We start from the raw sequence: 18,500 nt of genomic DNA on the forward strand, positions 1-18,500 counted from the left end.
CCCGCCGCTTCATGTTATACGAACTACAGCGTTTTTCTTTCTTTCTCTCCCTCCCTAGTATACTACAGTGAATCATCTTTACAACACAAACACCAAATCCCGGTACGGACACCGCCGGTAGAACATCAGTCCAGGCGGCCTTAGTTCGTCTCCTGTCCAGGAACAACCCTCTTCACCCGGCCCTTCTGCGCCTGCTCACAAAGCGGCCGCCTCTTCTCCTTCTCCAACCACCCTTCCTCCCTCTTGACCTTGCCCACCTCGCCATACTTGTCGCTCTTGCTGAAGAAATCAACCCAGTGCTTCAGCGCATCGTGCACTTTTTGCTGCGCGGCCGCGCGCTCTTCCGCCTGGAGGGCCTGCATGTCGGCGTACGACCAGTGGCGGTCGATTTCGGGGTCGTCCAAGGGTAAGAACATGTCTTCGACGCCGCGCATGTCGGGGGTGCGGTCCTCGACGAAGCAGCCCGTGACGAAGCCGCGGGAGGCGTCGCGGCCGGCGAAGACGTTGTAGGAGCCGCCGGGGCCGTAGATGCGCGGGTTGGCGGAGACGTCAAAGATTGTGTGGTTGATGGCGAGGTAGATTGGCTTTGTCGGGTCGGAGCCGTCGTATTGGAGGAGTTCCTCGGGGGTTAGGTAGAGGGGGCCGTTCTGTTTGTGAAATGGTATGGTTAGCTTTCGTTCGATTCGGTTGACTCCTCTGGAATTGGGGGAATATGGGAGGGGGAGAGAGAAGGGGTTGTTTGGTCACGCACCCATTTGGCCTTCCAGTAGTCGGGCCTCATGTACCAGGGCTTATTCTTCTGGCCCCAGAAGAAGCTCTCGCCGCCGCTCTGGAGATAGCTCAGGGCGCACGAGGCGAGGAAGAAGAAGCTGAGGAGGCGGAGGATGTCGAGGTAGGGGCTGTACTCGTCCGTGTACACAGACTCCTTCTTGGACTTTTTGCTCTTCTTCTTCTTGTCTGCTGTGGTGACAGGCGGTGCGTCCGAGTCGATGGCGTTGCCGTCCGAGTCGACTTCCTCGACGCGCTTGCGTTGCCGCACGTTTGCTGCGTCGTCGGCCATTGTGTGTGTGTGTGTGCCTGTTGGTGTGTATGTGGAGAGGCGAGGAGAGGTGAAGTGAGGTGTGTAGCTGGCAGGATAGCTCGAGGTAAGGTTGCCAGTTCGGAAAGTCTCACTGCCGGGGAAGCTACTTTAAGTGATCGACGTCGTTGCACTACTTTGAGAAGCTACACGTAGCGGTGCAAATGTCACGTTGTCTATGTAGCCAGACAGAACCCAAGGGACACGATTCTAGATACAAAAAGATGGAAATGTACGGAGTATGTATCCGTACGCGGACAGATTTATTCCACACCCCGCCGGAACCTGGCAATGGAATGGGCTAATACGTTACGGCGCGAACGGGACGGCGATGAGGTGGAGGCCGAGAGCGAGCAAGACACAAAAAGGTGACTTTTAGACGGCCTGTGATAGGTCGCTGCGGATCCAAGCCATCCGATGGGAGTCCCCCTTTTCTGGGTCTCTTCTTTTTTTGACAAGTTGGGGACCCTTGGGCCTGATGTAGAGAAGCATTGGAAGACACTTTGCCGCTTTTTGGAGACTCTGGCAAAACTGGCAAGAATGCAGGAGGATTCCCTGGAGACGCAGCAGTTACACATAAAGTGGCAGCCGGTGGCAGCTCTCCAGGATAGGTTAAAGCCTCAGAGCTGCTTACGAAAGCATTTGAGGTTACGAAGTACGTACCTCAGGGAAAGGTCAATTAATGGGAAAGAGCAAAGCCTCAAGCTGTGTTCATGCGTGGCTGCTTACCTCATAGGTGAGGTTTAGTACATTACTGGAAGGCACAGATACAGAGTACCTTACGGATACGGGTAGAGCTTCCAGAAGCTGTGACCCTGGTCAGAACGATCAAAAGGCAAGGCACTGGTACGGATAGTGGGCATCCACTTGTGCGACACAATGCAGGTTGGGGAATCTTCAGATGCAACAAGCAGAAACCCTCCATCTCTGGACCGGGAGCTTAAACCATACATTACTCCGTACATAGTGTACCGTAGTATTCCGTGCAAGTGTTTGAGCTAGAAGGATTCAAGGAGAGGATGAGGGAAGAAAGCCATCTAATCCATCGCCATCCCTTCTTTCCCTCCTCCTGCACCTTCCCAAAGGTACCTACCTACCTTTACCATAGCTTGGGTATCTTCATGCACATATCCCCTAAGTTGTTTTATATCAGCCCAAGAACCCTTCCATGAATACAAAAATCGTTATACCGAGTGACTTACCGCATTGAGCAGCTGCCCGACGTTGAAATCATTCTTTAGGTCAAACGTCTTTTTTTTCTCTTTCGGTTCTTCGCCCAAAAGTGGAGCTGATTACACATGTCACTCGACCCTCAGCCAATCCCATGGCCGAATGAGCCATCTCGCTAGACCAATCCGCCGCGTCACCCAGACAACCCACCTGCAGCAACTCCAGCGCCCGCACTGTGAACAGCCGCCCACCTGTTCTTGCTGCCCCAACCCACACCTCAATTCAACCTGGACTGGGAATCAGCTACATACACCTTTACTTTTGGCTTCTATTGCTGTCGACCTACCTTACCCTACATGATCCATACCACCTCCCTCAAGGGTTTCTTCTCAACTCCAAACGCCATCATCGTCATCCTCGCACGCCGCGACACATGCAAGACGTCTTCGAGCACCACCCCCTCCAAGTAGACAAACCCTCAACGCACAACTTCTCCATCAATCACGCAACCTGCATGACAGATACCTCGCCGCGATAATCACAGAAACGCCATCACCGCCATGGCCGACAGCGCCGAACCACCGTCCTCACCGGGCTGCCCATTGAGCCCAATGACCCCAGACCGGGCCAACAAAGCCCAACAAGCTCGTAACCTATTTACCTCACCTCGCAGTAGTCCTGGAGGTCGAGATAGCTCCGTCCACGAGAAGATCTCCCAGTTCAACAATCTCGCCATGCAGTCCAAGACTCTCGAGCGCAAGACCGCTGATGCCGCCCTCAAACGCGCCATGCTGGGTCGCGAGGAGGCCGAGACCGAGCTGCGCAGGTACAAGGACGAGTCCAAGGTCTTGCGCGTGCAGCTGGAAAAGGGCAAAGAGCGAGAGCAGCGCGTGAGCGAGCGTCTCGAAACCGTCATGGTACACTCATCTGCTACATTTCCGCGGTGATGCAACTCATTCATACTAATGTCTCCTCCAGGAACAATACGGTCGCGCAAAGGAAACCTACGCACACACGAAAGCAGCATGGGAGAAGGAAATCAAGCTCGCACGCAAAAAGACATTCAAGAACGAGTCCCAAATCATCAAGCTCCAAGAAGAACTAAAGGCTTCTCGCGAAGGCTGGCGCCTCGCCTCCGACAACCTCGACGCCGAGAAGTTGCGCAACAAGGCCCGCGAGGAAGAAGCTTTCCAAGCTCGCTACCAGATGGTAGGCATGGAGCAGGAACTCGGCGAGGCTCTCGAGCGCATCAAGATGCTCGAACAGGAACGCGACGTCTACAAGACCCTCGCCAAGGAGGAAGAGGTCGCCCGTATCGCCGCCGAAGGCCGTATCCCCCTGCCCAAGACGGCCAACGCCGCGCCCGACGACGAGTTTGCCTCGCCAAAGAAGAAGGGACCGCGCTTCTCTCTCTCCACGGTCGACATCATCTCATCCGCCGCCAGCGAAGGGGAGATCGAGGAGCTGTCACTCCAGGTGTCGTGGGAGCGTCAACGTGCGGATCGTGCTCAGGAGCTCGTCGATTTCCTTCAGGCAGAGTGCGAATTGCGTTGCTGCCCATGCGCCAAGTCTCACAGGAGAAGAAGCCTCGTCTCTCCGAGGCAAAGCCTGGCTTCAAACAGAGCGAGCATCTTGTCACCCAAGCGCAGACTGATGCCGCCAGCTGAGATTGCCGATGCCAGCGATCTGGTTCTCCTCCGTGGAGGTAGGGAATCGTCTCCATCATTGAGGGCATCATTGAGCCCGCCAGTCGAAGACGCTCCCTTCAAGAAGCTAGCTGCGCATAGGAGATCTAAGGAAGAGAGGAGAAGCACCATCTTCTGTGCCCGTGAGGGTATTTTCCGAACTGTTTCACAGCAAGAAGCCGACGAGATCGAGGCACAGGAAGAACGAGGAAGACGAGTGAACGAGTCAAGTGAGGAGTCCCCCAACGAACCTCCTACACCACACGATGCTCCAGAGAGATACTCGCGGACGCCCTCCCTCGAACCCCCAGACTTTGCTGTTCTTGCGCAAGAACGTATGTCTCTGGCATCACTTCTCAATGCACCCCACGGTGGTGCCCACGGTGAAGTCCACACCGCACCTCTCCCTTCCATCCCCACCATGCCCGACACTGAGGAACGCCCGGCATCCCGCTCCTCAAGGGGCCCCTCGCCATCGCCCGATGATACACTTCGACCCCACACCTCCGCAGCTTTCTACACCAAGACCACGACGACAACCGTCCCCGTCCGCGACGATAAGCCTCGACCACAGCCTCGGTTCGAGCGTGCGCGTACACCTTCTGGCGGTGACTGCCAAATGTCCTTTGATATCAATAACCCCGCCATGACCCCGACCATGACCCGCGAGGAGGCCCTGGCTCGTATCCGCGAACGTCGCGGACGCGCCAAGTCCATCGCCCAAGGCACTGCGACACCCCGCAAGAAGATGATTGAGGGCGCCGGCGAGCGGCGAGATGTTAGCGCCCCCGCCGGTCAGACGGTTCCCAAGGCCAAGGCATAGAGTCCCTTTCGGTTCGAGGCGGCCTCGTCCACCATTGACCGCAGAGTGAAGCTGAACATGCCCCTCGAGGACATTGAATCACCACCGGTAGATTCTGACAGCCCGGTCAATCCACAGGCAGTTCAGTGGCATAACGAGGGCATGCGACATCGCCTATGGAAGCTCACCCGGGACTCTCTCTCACGTGGCTCGTTTGGATGGTTGACAGATGTATGAAAAATCAGACTTGTGCACAAAAAGCAGGGCGTTTACGGTGGTCCATTGGGAAAGCGCGGGAGCTTCCAGGAGTTCTATTTTGGAGAGGAGTTTTTGTTCATTCATCCGGCCTGTTTTTCATCTCATCCTTTCCTCTCTGACCGGTACATGTCGTCTGCAGCATGGTCGCGGCGTTCTTGGACAAAATGGGGAGGGTAAACGGAGAAACGGCCTCCTTGTGTTTTTTCCTGTTGACCCCCTCTTTATGACGAGGAGTTTGGATTTCCCAACCTTGACGACACAGTACATACCACCGGGGGCGGGTTAGCATTCTTGTCTTTTCTCTGGTTTCTTGTATGACGATGAAAATGAGGAGGGGGTTTGGCTGGATTGATGATAGTATTGCTTATTGTTGTTTTTTGTTGCTGCCTTGCCTTATTTCGATACTTAATTGAGGCCCTTGACCTTGTTCTACTCCATTCTCTTCTTCAAGTCTCCCACCATCATGTCATCACCGAGATCTGGCACCCCAACTTCGGCCAGTTAAACTATTGTGTCTTTTTCTCTCTACCGCACCCGTCAGACCTGGCCAACGCCTCGCCTTCGACCCATCTGTCTTGACATAGTTGGTAATGTTGCTGATCCCCAGTCCGGGTCGCCATGAAAATGGTCCACTACCATACACTTTTCCTCGTAACCCCGATGGAACAGAGGCGTTTCTCTTTCAAGCAAGGTTAAGGTATATAGCCCACCCAGGTCCACCACTCTCTCGTAATCCGGTTCCGTGAGCTGTCAGCCGTGAAAGCCATTATGGTCGAACGGTATGATTCCGAACTGTGAGGGCTATACTGGCTATATATGGTGATGAACCACGTATAGGTCGGCTTGGCCTTTTGTTTTTTTGCTTCGTTTTCTACGGCTGGTCTATAATCAAGTACCTCTTGATTGCGAGTATGGGATTATGTAGACGTGGAGGTTTAAGAGGAAGGTGATTTAGTGTTTGAGACTATTTTCTTTTTGCGGGTAGTTTGGGTGAACAAGTGGTGAGATGTGAGGATGCTCAGAGTAGAGATTTTTGCGGGTTCGAATTGGGATCATCACAAGGTTTTTGCTTTGTTTATATTTGAAGAGGCCCTGCTTGGAATGATATTTGATAGTTCGCAATAACTCAGCGTGGAGTTTAGATGAACAGTCATGAGACAAGAATGCATCCCCGAGAGCGAGGATATCGGCGCGTTCGAAACCCGGTATCGTAGAGAATTTTGTTTTGTCGAAAAACTTGAAGAGCTCTATGCTGAAAATGGTATTTTGATGTTTTCAAGACTTTGCAGTAGGTGCTGTTGGTTCATTGTCCGATTACTTTGCTTCTTTTGCGCGGGGATATAAGGCAAGAGGTCTGATGAGGCTTCGAAAAACCATGTCACGGAGCAGAGATCCTTTCCTGTATACCGATGGAGCAGGTGTTTGAACCAAGACGATATTCAAAATTTCTCTCTAGCTAGACTTTTGCAGCAAGTACGGGAGTGATGCAGTCTTTGAACCCCCCCACCTTCTAACCCCCTTTCTCTCTTGAAATGTCTCTCGCCTCGAAAAGTACTCCCCCTACTTTTTTCGACGTTGTTGATAGTTGGTGATGGTATAGGTAGCATAAAGTATAGCAAAGAAATATCAAAAAAAAGTCGTAACGTCATGCAAGAAGGTAGTATAGTATATCCACTTCCCATCGCTTTTCCGTCCGCCCCCCCCTTGGGAACACAAAAAAAACAAGGATCCCAAACAACTCCTCAAACATCATTGGATATCCCAACTTTGCGACCTATATCGAACGATTGTGAAAAGATTCAACACCGGAAGGCGGGGGAGAAAAGCGGTTCGAACCCATATTGGTGGTATCCGTCTAAAGCAGGCAGCCCCCCCCCCCTATCATCCGTTCAGGAACCCCCTGGTTGCATTCCTTGCATTTTCCGAGCTATATGCGTCGAGCTTGACGGCGACGAGCACACACTCGACGGAGCTCTTTCCGCCGCGCGAACCCTGGATCTTGAGCCTCCATTGGCCCGTCCGAACTACCCACTCCTCGGCCGCGAGCGCCGCCTGGCCCTGGCCTGCGGCCGTCGCGAAGCCGTGAGAGTCGACCCGTCTCCGCTTGCGCGAGTTGGGCTGGATCGCTGTCGTTGCTGTGGGTGATTCGGCTGTGCTCGAGGCCGCGGACATGGGGTTGTTGTTGTTATTGTTGTTGGCGGTGGTGGGCTGTAGGTCTTCAAAGTCTAGGGTGTGTGGTCTGCCGTCGAGGGTGATGGAGGTGTCGCTGTCGATGGACACGCGCACGAGGTCCTCGCTGAGCGGGGTGTGTCCCGGTGTCGGGGGCTGGCTGCCGGCGCCGCCCGAGGCCATGAGGAGGCCTAGGGGTTGCGTCGTCGGCGGGAGGTTGAGCTTGGTGGCCACGACTTCGAAGAGGCGCGCCACGCGGGCGCGGGTGTCTTTGAAGAACTCGGCGCGGACGGAGCCGGAGCTGTGGTGGAAGTGAAGGCGGGTGCTCTCGCCGCCGATTTCGAGGACCAGCTCCGCCGCGCGGTCGTCGACGTAGGGACGGGCGTAGTTTACCCAACCGGAGAGGTGGTCGGCGGGGGAGGCCGAGACGTCTGCGGCGACGCTGATGCCGCTTTTTAGTATGTCTTCGAGGCGTAGGAGGATTTCCTCGCGCCGGCGGCTCTGGTTATGGCTGATGTGGTGGGGGATGAGTTTCTGCTCCAGGCCTTTGAAATTGAAGTAGCGGCAGTCTCGTAGTAGCTCGGCGCGGTGCGACTCGTTGCGGATCGTTACGGGGTATCCGCGTAGCAGGTGTAGGATCTCGGCAAAGGTATCGGCGGAGCGGTTCGGGACGGACGGCGGTAGGATGGAGGGCGGGCGGAGGAGGCCTTCGCGGTCAAGGCCGGGGAACAGGTCTTCGGGGTTCGAGAAGAAGACTGCGAAGCCGAGGGAGAAGAAGTTTGGCGAATTGCCTGGGTCGGTGAAGATATCGCGGGGGATCTGAAACTCGCGGTGGCCGATGGAGATGAATATTGACTCCTCATAGAGCTGTGATATCAACTTGGGCACTGCCAGAGCTGTGTTAGTCGTAAACGCCGAGGACTTGAATCCAGCAAGCACGCACAGCTATAGAATTGGGCGTCGGCAAAAAGTCGCACAAAGTGCGTGCCGTCTCGGGGTTTGACATGATAGCCTTGGAGGTGGAGGGAGATGTCGGCAAAGGTCTGGGGATCGCGGTCGATGTACAAGGTGCGGATGGCATTGGAGAGGTCCTCGCCGGTTTCTTGTGCCTTTTTGACCTGGCAGTAAAAGTACTGAGAGAAGTACGACGGCGCTGAAGACAGAGACGGAGGGTCAGCATGGTGTTTTGTCTTGGGCGCCTGGCGCGGATCGCGGTGGATCGCGGCGCAACGCCGGACGGCGAGTTCGCATTACACAAAGACGGGACTGAGAGAAGTGGGCATGGCAGGGATTCAGGAACGTACCATCGGATGAAATGGATGCGCCGGAGAGCTTAAACAGCTCATTGCCTATCTGTATGGGGAAGACGCGCTCGTGAGGGAGGAAGTGAGGAATCTTGGCGACCTGAGCCTCATCGTGAGGTGGCGCTGGGCTCTTTGATGGGTGTTGGGATCTCGCGCTGGTGTTGTTGGCAATGGACATGTCGGCGGCAGCTGATCGACGCTGAGGTTGAGAATCGGATTGCGCTTGTTGAACCATGGCGCCGCCGTGTTGTCTGATCGTATCCAAGATTCGCGACTCGGACGGCAACTCGGCTCGATGTGCCGAGATGGAGAGGTTGTGTGAATGTAGGTGGCGTGACTGGCAGAGTTGAAATCGGTTTACTTAGAAGCAAAGCTTGCGAAGAGCCTTGTCTCCTTGCGCCGCGGTGTCAAAGCACGAACCATGGGCATTGACATCAGATGGCAACGACAACGACGATGAAGATGATGATGACGACGACAGCAGCGACGACGACGACAACATGACCCAAAGTACGTTTGACTAGAGCACTCGATGATTGCGCGCGAATGAGCGAGCAAACGAGGGGCTGGGAGCTTGAAGACGAGGGGCCTTGGATTGGTGGTGAGGTGGTTGAGGTTGTTCCGCGAAACGGAAATCTACGCGAAAGTAACCCTCCCCTAGAAGGAGAAAAGTAAGGTATGGATACAGCTCTACGATTTGTCCATTACCGCTCGAGAGACCGGGGGGAGGCCTGTAGATTGTAGTCCAAACGGCGCGAGGCCGGGGTTCGAGCAGACGACGAGCTTAAGGTCTTGAGATAAGGTAACGTCGGAAGGGACGGAGACTGGAAGAGATAGTGTGTATTGTCTTTCCAAGGTAAGGTAAGGTAGGGATGAGTCTAATCTTGTTGTGTATGCGAGCGGCACAGTAAGCGCAGAACTGCTAAAGGTGTTGGATCCGTACGGCTACCTTACTCCCCCGTCATGGAGGATGAATTGACGCGGAACGGTCAGGTTCCATCTGAGAGGGGGCTGGAAGCCTGGAACTTGGAAGTGTAGGCAGGAACTTGGGGGATGGAATGGAAGGGACCGGGAATGTCAAAATGCCCTGGTACCAACTGGCCAAAATTCGTCGGCGGGAATACTTTCCCATCATGTCGTTCGTTGCCTGGAATTAACCGACGGAGGTTGGGTGTCTGATCTGTGTGGAAGCTTACCTTATTCCCGGCGCTTGTCCAATCAGACTGTAGGTTGGACCACTAAGACACTTGAGTGCGGTAGCTTCAAGTGCGCTAAAACCGGCTCGATGCTCTGTCAGCGCCAGACGTTCGGGGCTCCCGTGGCGCTAACCTCACTGTAGACACCTCAAAGTGCTAAGCGAGAACGCCAGTCTCACTTGGGATCTAGGCGAGCTGCTCCTTGCTTTCCCGGTGGAAGGTGCTTATTTTCTTTCTTTCCCATCTCAGTTCTGTGCCTCTGCAGCAAGTGCGCACTGCGGCTTGCAACTGCCTGCCTTGTGCGACGGAATTGTCTCCGGCCGGCCCCTGCCCGAGGTGAATGAGGTGGACCACTTTCCAAATGAGTGATCCGATAAGTTGATAATGACCCCCCCTAGTTGAGGTGGGAGTCCCGTGCACGGCTTTAGCCTAATACGGTTAGGGTTAGAGGTTAGGATCGGCTAGGGTTCGGGTCATTGGCTAGGATTCAGGTTATGGATAGTCTTCGGGTTCCTGGAGTATGTATTTTTCCGTTACTTTCAGGTGAAGTGCACGGGACTCCCACCTCAACTAGGGGGGGTCATTATCAGTTTATGTGTAGACTCTTCCAAATGGAAGGTCCAAGTCGTTCTGTACCTTCCCACAGCATCGGCAGAGAGGCTCCCCGAATTCCAATGGCTTCCCTCAATTTCCTCCATGTCCGCACTATTCGTACGAATAATTACTCCGCAAGGAACCTTACCTTAGTTACGGAGACAACACTTTGCTAACTCGGAAATGACACTGAATCCCCTTCATCGAGATCCACACGTCATTGCCATCGTTCCACTCTCTTGCGGCTTTCTATGTCAAACGCACTGGACCTAGCATCACCAAAAGCAATTATACAAGACACTCGCCTCGACTCGACCTACTCCGTACCGCTACAATTGCGGCTTGCCTGTCTCGACTGGCGACCTCGCCAAGATGCCCTCCGCTGCAAGGGACCCCTTCAAGTTCCAGAACAATTCTCCAGATTACCCTGCCAATCAGCTCAATGAGCACTCGAGCTCCTGAAGACTGTCAATTACTTCCCTAGTTTGTCAACCTGATACATGCAGCCTCAACGGGCGTCGGTAGCATGCACCCAGCACGCTGCCCACCAGCCTGCTTTGCTGCCCTTCATTGTGTCCAGCCCACAGAGTACAGATACGCATACGCATACACAGTACTCGGAATTCGAGCCTCGAGACTCGAGAGACGTCGTCAGCTGCAAGCCCAAGCATGCTGGTCCGAGTATCAGCTTCGCGGCTTCGCCGTTGCTTCTTACAATGCTACCGTCACTTCTGCCTCCCAATCCTCGTCCGATGTCTTCGAGATCCCGCTCCCACCAACCACATCGCATCTGCTCTTACTTCAGACATGACCTACAGACATCCAAGCCAGGTCTTCCTCGATTTCGGCAAGCCTGAGCCGAGACTGACAACCTCGCCACATCGTGAAGCTTTGCGTCAAAAAGGCCAGCACCGCGGGAACCAAACCTTCTGTCACCAAACTCGACTGATGATCTGCTGTCCCGTCCGGGGGTCTGTTGGTCGATCGTCATTCGGCGAGCCCTAACTCACCTTACCTCACCACAGTATGGAGTACCGACATCGTAGTTCTCGGTCTTCCAATCCCGAACTCTTCTCTTCCGTTGTGTCTGTTGTTGCGCCGCAACACGCAATGCCTTCCTCTCGCCCGCTCAAACCGTTCGCTCGTCCCTTCGCACAGTTTGACATGGGGAACTAACTGAAAGGTACGTACCACATTTGTTGCACCGACACGAAGCTGTTCGCGGCAATTGTCGTATGAGGGATGCTTTATTCCGTTCTTTGACGTTGACGGAACCTACGGAGTACTGCACGCCCATCCATGATCTCAGATGCTCTATTCCGGCTTTCACTTCGCCTCGTTCCGCTGCCAACACATACATACGGAGTACGACCTGCATAATAGCTGCAGCAGCTCCAATAAAGCCTGTTCGGCCGAGTTGCGGGTCGAATCCTCTGCTCACTCACACTGGCAGTCTGGCACTGCTTAGACGCCCGCAAAGTCAGGGCCGCGCTGCGATCGTTCCAAAGCTTGCCCATTGGCCCAGAGCCGGATCCTGGAATTACATCCCCTCCCCAACGCGTTTCGAACTAGCACTGCACAAATACAATATACGAACCCGATGCCGGAACCGAACTTGCGGCACACCCAAGGTTCGAGATTTGACGGTCCATTCGTCGACTTGCAACACCGTTTGTTGGATTCGTCGGCTGTCTCGGTGCGCGCCAGTGCACCACGCCCTCCCGAGTCCCTCCTAGGACTCTAGGAGAGTTGCTCGGAGCCGACTTGCGAGCTTCCCACCACAACGGACCGCATCTGGACCCCACCAACACTGAATCTGAGGGGGCTTTCGTGGGGACTTACTTTATTACGACCCGATATGTCGTGCTGGCCAGTTTCAAGGCCTTGCTGTTTTCGAGGTATTACCTCGTGCAGCACAAGGATGCCCCTTCGTCAACGGCACGCGTCCCTTGAAGCCGGCTGGCCTAACTGGTGGTGCTGGAGAGATAACACCGAACGAGGCCTGGCCAAGATCTTGGAAGCCGTGTTCCTTGTCCCGCTTTGCAGGAAAAAGCAGCTCTGGCCGATCCGGCAGCGACAAAATTGTCTCAGGCTCTCAGCAGCGCGGTCGAGACTCCTATTTCCTACTAATCACTAAGCCGCAACTTTGGCATCCATTGGTGGCCATTGATGCCACCGAAATCAGACGCGCTTTGGAAGGCTCGGGGAAATATCGATTGCCAGAGACCAGATCGGGCCCTTCACACAATCCCACGATCTGTCTTAACAAAGGTCAGCTAATGTACGGAGCCGACCTACCTTATTTTTCCTCGGGAACAGCCAGACGGTCATGGAACCCCGTCCGTCCACAGAACCAACCAAAGAGGTACCCATCCCACCGGCGGACAATAGCCGCTGAAACGAAATGAATCGTCTTGGTGCTCTAGGCGGTGCCGGATAGTCGGACTAGAAGCTCGCAGTGGCCAGCGCTCTCTAGAGACAGAAACAGTTGAGGCCGAAATTAGCATACTGACTTTGCCTGCATGCACAGCCTTTATCGCGGGGCAAATCTGGAGCCCGAAGAAGCGCGAGAATTCGTCGCAAAAGCTCTCGGCGGATAAAAGGGAAGAATGGATGTGGGCCTTGGATTGATCGTCGCAGAGTATGGGACGAGAGATGGAACATGCCGTCCAAACCGTATTATAGTCTCTTGCAACCATACGCTCCCTGGAACCTGCGATGGGCACCCTGCGACCTACCTCTCTCGGAGGCTCAGGGGCTTGTCACGCGTGGGATGCGGCTATTGTTCTTCCCGTCTTCACCAAGTATCAATCAATCAACAAGACCGGCTTGTCATATGGTACACGCTCACGCTCCGGTGAGTTATGTCGAAAGTGAAGGGAAGGGATCGATCAAACTTTCCCATCCACCCCACCTGGGCAGCAACTGGATCCGAACGATGAATCTGTCTGGAACAAGGACGTCTCTCTACGGGCACGCCCTAGGGGTGAGACAGCCTGCCGAAGAAGATGATTGGGGGCCAGGGCAAGATTAGAGATCGACGAATGAAGCAAAGGAATATGGATGAAGGGAGGCTTGGCTTGGCTGGTTGTTGGAAGGGCAGAAAGCCAGAAAGCCATGAAGCCCAGCGCTAGGCGAGAACGTAGGACGACCCGGCACAAGGCCTGAGCCTGAGGCGCTCGCAAGATATCCAGGGAAGGGTTTAGTGACTGAACGTGCGATGCAGCAAGGCGACAACTAGCTCGCCCGTTGCTCACATTGAGTTGCTTAGGTGAGGATCATGTCACAGTCCGAGATGCGTTGGCACCAAGGTTGGACCTGTCAATGGTCTGTGAGAGAGATTTTGCCTACTCTCAGACGGGGTGGGAAAGTGGACGTATCCGTACTTTATTTCCTCTCAGGCCCGGCGCCGTCACACGTAACGGGAATGCGGTGGGCGAGGAGGAGACTTCGGACCACACTCCGCGCCCAAAGTGATCAGCGCGACCACCACCACCACGAGACGTATGACGCCCATGACATCTAACCGTCCGGAATCACAAGACATGCTTGAAGGATCCGGACAGACTAGGCAGGCTCCGAGATTTGGACAGGCCCTGGCAACGATCGGATAACAGATGCCGCGAAGCGCATGTTGTATGAGTACAGATTGCCGTATCGCGCATTTCGCGGCGCGCGCGCACGCGGTAGGCGCGGATTCTTACTTTACCACAACGACACCAAAACCAAAAACATCATTCGCCTCAACCGCCACCGCGGCGCCCCAAACACAATCGCGCAAGTGGTACGGATAGTTCCCGGCCGGACGGTTCAGCCGAGGAATTGTTGGTTTTCAGCCGGACGTCGTTTTGCTGAGCATCCCTCCTCGAGTTTAGGAGGTAGTTGAAGCTCGAAGGCTGAAGCTCCTCTCAGGGGTTACCGATCATCAGTGACGGCTTCTCGCTGCTTATTCGTGTACATACTCTTACTCCGTACGGATACACCAGGACGGCAATCATTTCTTATTTACGGACGTCAACGATTTATGTCGCATGCCCCTCGGCCCCATTATGCTCCTGCAATAGATCAAGGTGGTCAACACGAAGTTTTTCCAGGCCCTGGAAATGAAGATACTCCAGGCGTGGCTTTCACTGGCTGCGCATCTCCCGACCTTGACAGGCTCCTGCTCAGTTACCTCGAATCGGCTTCCACAACTGGCCTTACAGATGGGGTACCTTACCACCTTACCTCATGTTTGTTGGGGAAATCTTTGACAGGCACTATGCAACTGGCCCACCACAAGCCATGCCATATCCACTCCTTCCACTTCATCTTGGCCTTCCATCCTCCAACCCTGGAAGACGATTTGCAGTCTTGCGATGGCTCGGCCGGCTTTCTGCACAATCACATTCGGACGGCGGGGACAGCTCGTGCTAGAGGAAGCTTGAGTGGATCAAACGGGCCAGGGGAATTCCAGGCTTAGGTCCAGTCGAGGCCGCTTAGTGACACCCGCTGAGCCCCAGAAACTGTGGGTTGTCTCTGAGTTTCTGGAGACAAGTCCGCTATAGACATGCCGTGTAGTTTTGGAAGTGTCTCTGGCCGGGAACGCTTGAAGCCGTTCGTTCCTCCAAGCCAAGCAATGAAGGCAGGGCAGGGTCAGCTACCTGGTCCTCACGTCTCCTTTACACTTCACGTTGGGGATTTGGGGTGCCTCGAGTTTGGACTATTGCCTTTGGATGCCTATCCGCCACAAGATAATAACGTGTATCTGTGCGTGACTAGCTTGCTTGGTGCTTCATCATGACCAGCCATCCTGGCCGCGGGTGGTGGTGTGCTGCTGACGGATCTATGTAGGTACTAGGTATTCGCACAGCTGCCCAAGCAAGCTACCGACGGCACTTACTGTGTATTGTCGTCCATCTTATTCGGTTGTTGACTACTTGTGGGAAGTATTCGGGATCTTGGACAAGGTTCACGTAGCTCCGTCACTGGTTCCCTCATCGCACATTAACTCTACAAGCCCAACAGCACGACATACACACATGCCTAGACACATGGACTAGACACACAACACACACACACACATACACACACACACACACATACACACACACACACACACACACACACACACACACACACACACACACACACACACACACACACACACACACACACACACACACACACACACACACACACACACACACACACACACACACACACACACATATACGTTATCCAGGGCACGGAGACTGTTAGACAGTTGGGCTCTTCCGCCTGCCCGCCCGCCCTTCCTTGCGCTCACGCACGCACTCACTAGAACTACACGCCCGAAGGCAGCAAACGTCAAGACATCAAGATTCCCGACGCAAAAGCAATGAACAAATTTTCCGGACTCCACCTCAGCGCTAATTCGTAAGCGAGGACGGTCGAAGTCCCGTTCGGCTCAGGCTTCGAAGGAAACGGACAAGAAACAGAGCCTTTCTCCATTATCCATGCCGATCAGGGCACAGGCGATGGCAACCTTGCAGGTCGTTGCATGTCTGCATTGCACGCTAGAACCAGAGACACCCGCTTACGCCAGGGTTGCTAAGAAGCGTATCCTCAACAACGTACCGTGCCCGTTGACCCGTTCGTTCCCTGTTTAGAGCAGCCAACTCTGTCTCTCGACTCGACCAGGAGAACAAGAGGCGACGGGATCATATGGAGCTGCCCGTCTACCGCCCATTTTTACTGTATGACTATGCAGCAACAATTTCCAGGCTTCCTCATGCCCAGCTACAGATTTTCAGCAATGTGGCAAGGGTACCCGGCACGCCGATCCATCGTCCAGCTTCGTTCTAGGCCCAGCGATGCCCCTCAGCCCGGCGACATGTCTCTAGCGGCCTGGCGCATGGCCGGGGTTTTTGACCAGTGGCAGTCTGCTGCTAGTGCTCCGTCTCAGCTGCCGTTTTTCTGCTCTCGAATGTCTTTTTTTCTGCCCAGAGTCTCGATGACCGCTGCATCGGCGTCCCACTTACTGGGGAGTCGGGATGGTGGTACCTTTCCGTGCCTCTCTCAAAGACTCGATCCTCCATCTATCCGTAGGCAATTACACTACCTACCGGTATGTCTGATCCTGAGCTTCAGGCTGCTTGTCCATGTCTGTCTGTGCCTTGACTCTTGAGGCAGGGACTCGGGACGCCTGCTTTACACTGCGTGTGGCAACCAGACTGCGCCCAACACACTCCGTCCATAGTCTCTAAAGGCGCTTGCGATTGGAGAGACAGACCGGCGGCTCTTGGGTGTATCTCTCGGCTATCGAACGCCCTCTGTTCATCGGCATCCCACCGCGGTTTCTCTTTGTTAATTTCGCCTTGTTTGGGCCGTTTATCGGACAGCATCTCAGCTACGGAAACGCCTCCGAGGCCGCGAAGAGGTACCTACTTACAGTAAAGACGACGACTTGGAGGTTGGAGAGACTTTGAAGTCTCAACTAGAAGAAAGGGCTTAGGGCCCAGAGCATGGCTGTGTCTCTCTCTCTGTCTCCCAGTCTCCCCCACCACAGCTGCAGCAACAGCAGCAGCCAGCTACTCCATCCGTCACGGAACGGATACAAGCAAGTCTTCTTCACCTTAGCCCACCCCCCCCCCCCCTTCTTCGATACCAGCACCCTACACGAATACCGGGTTACCTGCGTTCGCCGTACTTCTATGCCACTCAACCTGAGGAGAATCGCATGCCGGCGTATCCTCACCCTACCCTACCTGGACCCGACCTCCCACCTCCAATCTCTCCAATTGAATGGCCTAGAACGACGGCCGTGGAAGGGGGGTGGATCACCAAATCATCACTAAACACACCACCACGACCGTCTTTCGACTGGCCTACCTTACTCAACCTTCCAAACTTCCCGTCCCGTCCACCACGAACCAGCCCAGACCAGGCCAGGCCTGACAAGGGCACTGTGTCCCTGCACGTTCGACACTTTTTTCTCTCTTCGGGGATCCTGTACATCTCACACCTCGACCTTGACCTCGATTTTGACACGCTCAACTCACCTTAACCCCCCGGCATCTGTCCTCGACTGTACTTCTCTTTGAGGAGAACGAGAAGCGGCAGCAGTAGTAAGAGAACCGACATATCGTTGCTCCCAGGTACCCATCCTCTGGGAGGGGCAGGCAAAGTAAATCGTCAACAACCAGCCCCGTCTCGAGCTTCTCCCGGGATTCGACGGTCAGGAACGACAGAGCAGCTTCAGACTTGAGAGACAGAGAGGGCCACGGCGCCAGTCTCACGGTTCACCTCCAAGGTTGCCGGGCTAGAAGAAGATACCTTGCCAAAGCAAGCAAACCCTTCCTCACCTTATTACCTTCTCCGTGCCGTCTTCACTCTCCGTCCCTACATTACTCTATACCTTGCCTTGCCTTGCCTTACCTTGCCTCGGACGAGGCACTGGACCATACGGCACCCGTACCGCTCTGCACCACACACCCCCAACGCCCCGGGGAAGCTTGGATCATTCATTCATTGCAACTATCAAATTTGGTCTCTTTTTTCCCAATCCCATCTAACCCCCTTCTCCTCTCTTTCCCTTCCATTCTCATTCACGAACTCCCATCTTCTTCTTCTTCTTGGAGCTTCATCTTCTTCCATTGGCGACGGATCCAGGGCCGCTTCTTGAGTAACATCGGCTACGACCTGCCCGGCAGACGGCTACCCCATCTTTGTTGGACACGGCAGAGCAAACAGCTGTTACTGCCCACGCTGCTACTCAGACCAGATCTCTATCTCCAACAACAAGATCGACGTTGCTGCAGCTTCTGCCTCTACTCCCGTCGCTCGTTTTCGCTTTGCGCCTACGCCGCACCCCCCTCCGACCATCACCCTCACCCGCATTCACAGCATGTATGGCCGGCGAATGACTCGACACCAGTCAAATTCAAGATCCAGCGTCGCGAACCAGAACAGAGGCATCACTAGCCGTGCCTGGGAACGTGAATGAGAACAACGTTGATCAGCGCATTGATCTACAGATACAGCTGTATTTGTTGTTCTTCCCACTACCAGAAATCGCCCGCTACGTGGGCGCGTCAAAGTCTGCACGCAGCGAAAGACACCCTCGAGCTTCGGACCACGAGGCCAGGCACTGCCGTTATTGTTGCTGCCGCCGCTTAGCTGTGGTGTGCCGCCAAGTGTGCTTGCCTGTGCTACGTTGTGCTGTGTTTCCTCGCTTCGTTACTCACCGTCTCTCCCGCTCCCGCTGGTAATTGTTGTCGGTGC

General features: G+C 54.6%; 4 protein-coding genes across 4 annotated transcripts; 2 read left to right on the forward strand and 2 right to left on the reverse strand.

The window, feature by feature from the left end:
* Nucleotides 1–140: 140 nt before the first annotated feature.
* On the reverse strand, nt 141–1,720 carry CLUP02_01565 (cytochrome b5-like Heme/Steroid binding domain-containing protein; the record flags this gene model as incomplete). The annotated part of the gene is made up of 3 exons (XM_049280605.1): nt 141–647; nt 752–1,184; nt 1,713–1,720. The coding sequence occupies 3 exons, from the start codon at nt 1,718–1,720 to the stop codon at nt 141–143; spliced, it is 948 nt and encodes a 315-aa protein (XP_049136562.1).
* Nucleotides 1,721–2,604: 884 nt separating this feature from the next.
* CLUP02_01566 (uncharacterized protein) lies at nt 2,605–4,756 on the forward strand (the record flags this gene model as incomplete). The annotated part of the gene is made up of 3 exons (XM_049280606.1): nt 2,605–2,714; nt 2,793–3,165; nt 3,227–4,756. 3 exons carry the CDS (start codon nt 2,605–2,607, stop codon nt 4,754–4,756), a joined length of 2,013 nt encoding a protein of 670 aa, XP_049136563.1.
* Nucleotides 4,757–6,874: 2,118 nt separating this feature from the next.
* CLUP02_01567 (BTB/POZ domain-containing protein) lies at nt 6,875–8,701 on the reverse strand (the record flags this gene model as incomplete). Its single annotated transcript, XM_049280607.1, has 3 exons — nt 6,875–8,049; nt 8,106–8,315; nt 8,467–8,701. 3 exons carry the CDS (start codon nt 8,699–8,701, stop codon nt 6,875–6,877), a joined length of 1,620 nt encoding a protein of 539 aa, XP_049136564.1.
* Nucleotides 8,702–9,751: 1,050 nt separating this feature from the next.
* CLUP02_01568 (uncharacterized protein) lies at nt 9,752–18,487 on the forward strand (the record flags this gene model as incomplete). The annotated part of the gene is made up of 33 exons (XM_049280608.1): nt 9,752–9,771; nt 9,806–9,882; nt 9,928–10,007; nt 10,061–10,076; nt 10,237–10,360; nt 10,465–10,657; nt 10,741–11,003; nt 11,075–11,227; nt 11,282–11,400; nt 11,472–11,887; nt 11,964–12,086; nt 12,131–12,621; nt 12,683–12,871; nt 12,942–13,113; nt 13,179–13,242; nt 13,391–13,471; nt 13,528–13,626; nt 13,731–13,760; nt 13,832–14,040; nt 14,321–14,488; nt 14,539–14,683; nt 14,780–15,025; nt 15,090–15,205; nt 15,559–15,653; nt 15,745–15,855; nt 15,918–16,344; nt 16,410–16,436; nt 16,508–16,669; nt 16,771–17,196; nt 17,322–17,344; nt 17,423–17,946; nt 17,996–18,125; nt 18,184–18,487. The coding sequence occupies 33 exons, from the start codon at nt 9,752–9,754 to the stop codon at nt 18,485–18,487; spliced, it is 5,823 nt and encodes a 1,940-aa protein (XP_049136565.1).
* Between the last annotated feature and the right edge of the window lie 13 nt (nt 18,488–18,500).

The sequence above is a fragment of the Colletotrichum lupini genome, chromosome 1, assembly GCF_023278565.1.
Source record: "Colletotrichum lupini chromosome 1, complete sequence".
NCBI lineage: Eukaryota > Fungi > Ascomycota > Sordariomycetes > Glomerellales > Glomerellaceae > Colletotrichum > Colletotrichum lupini.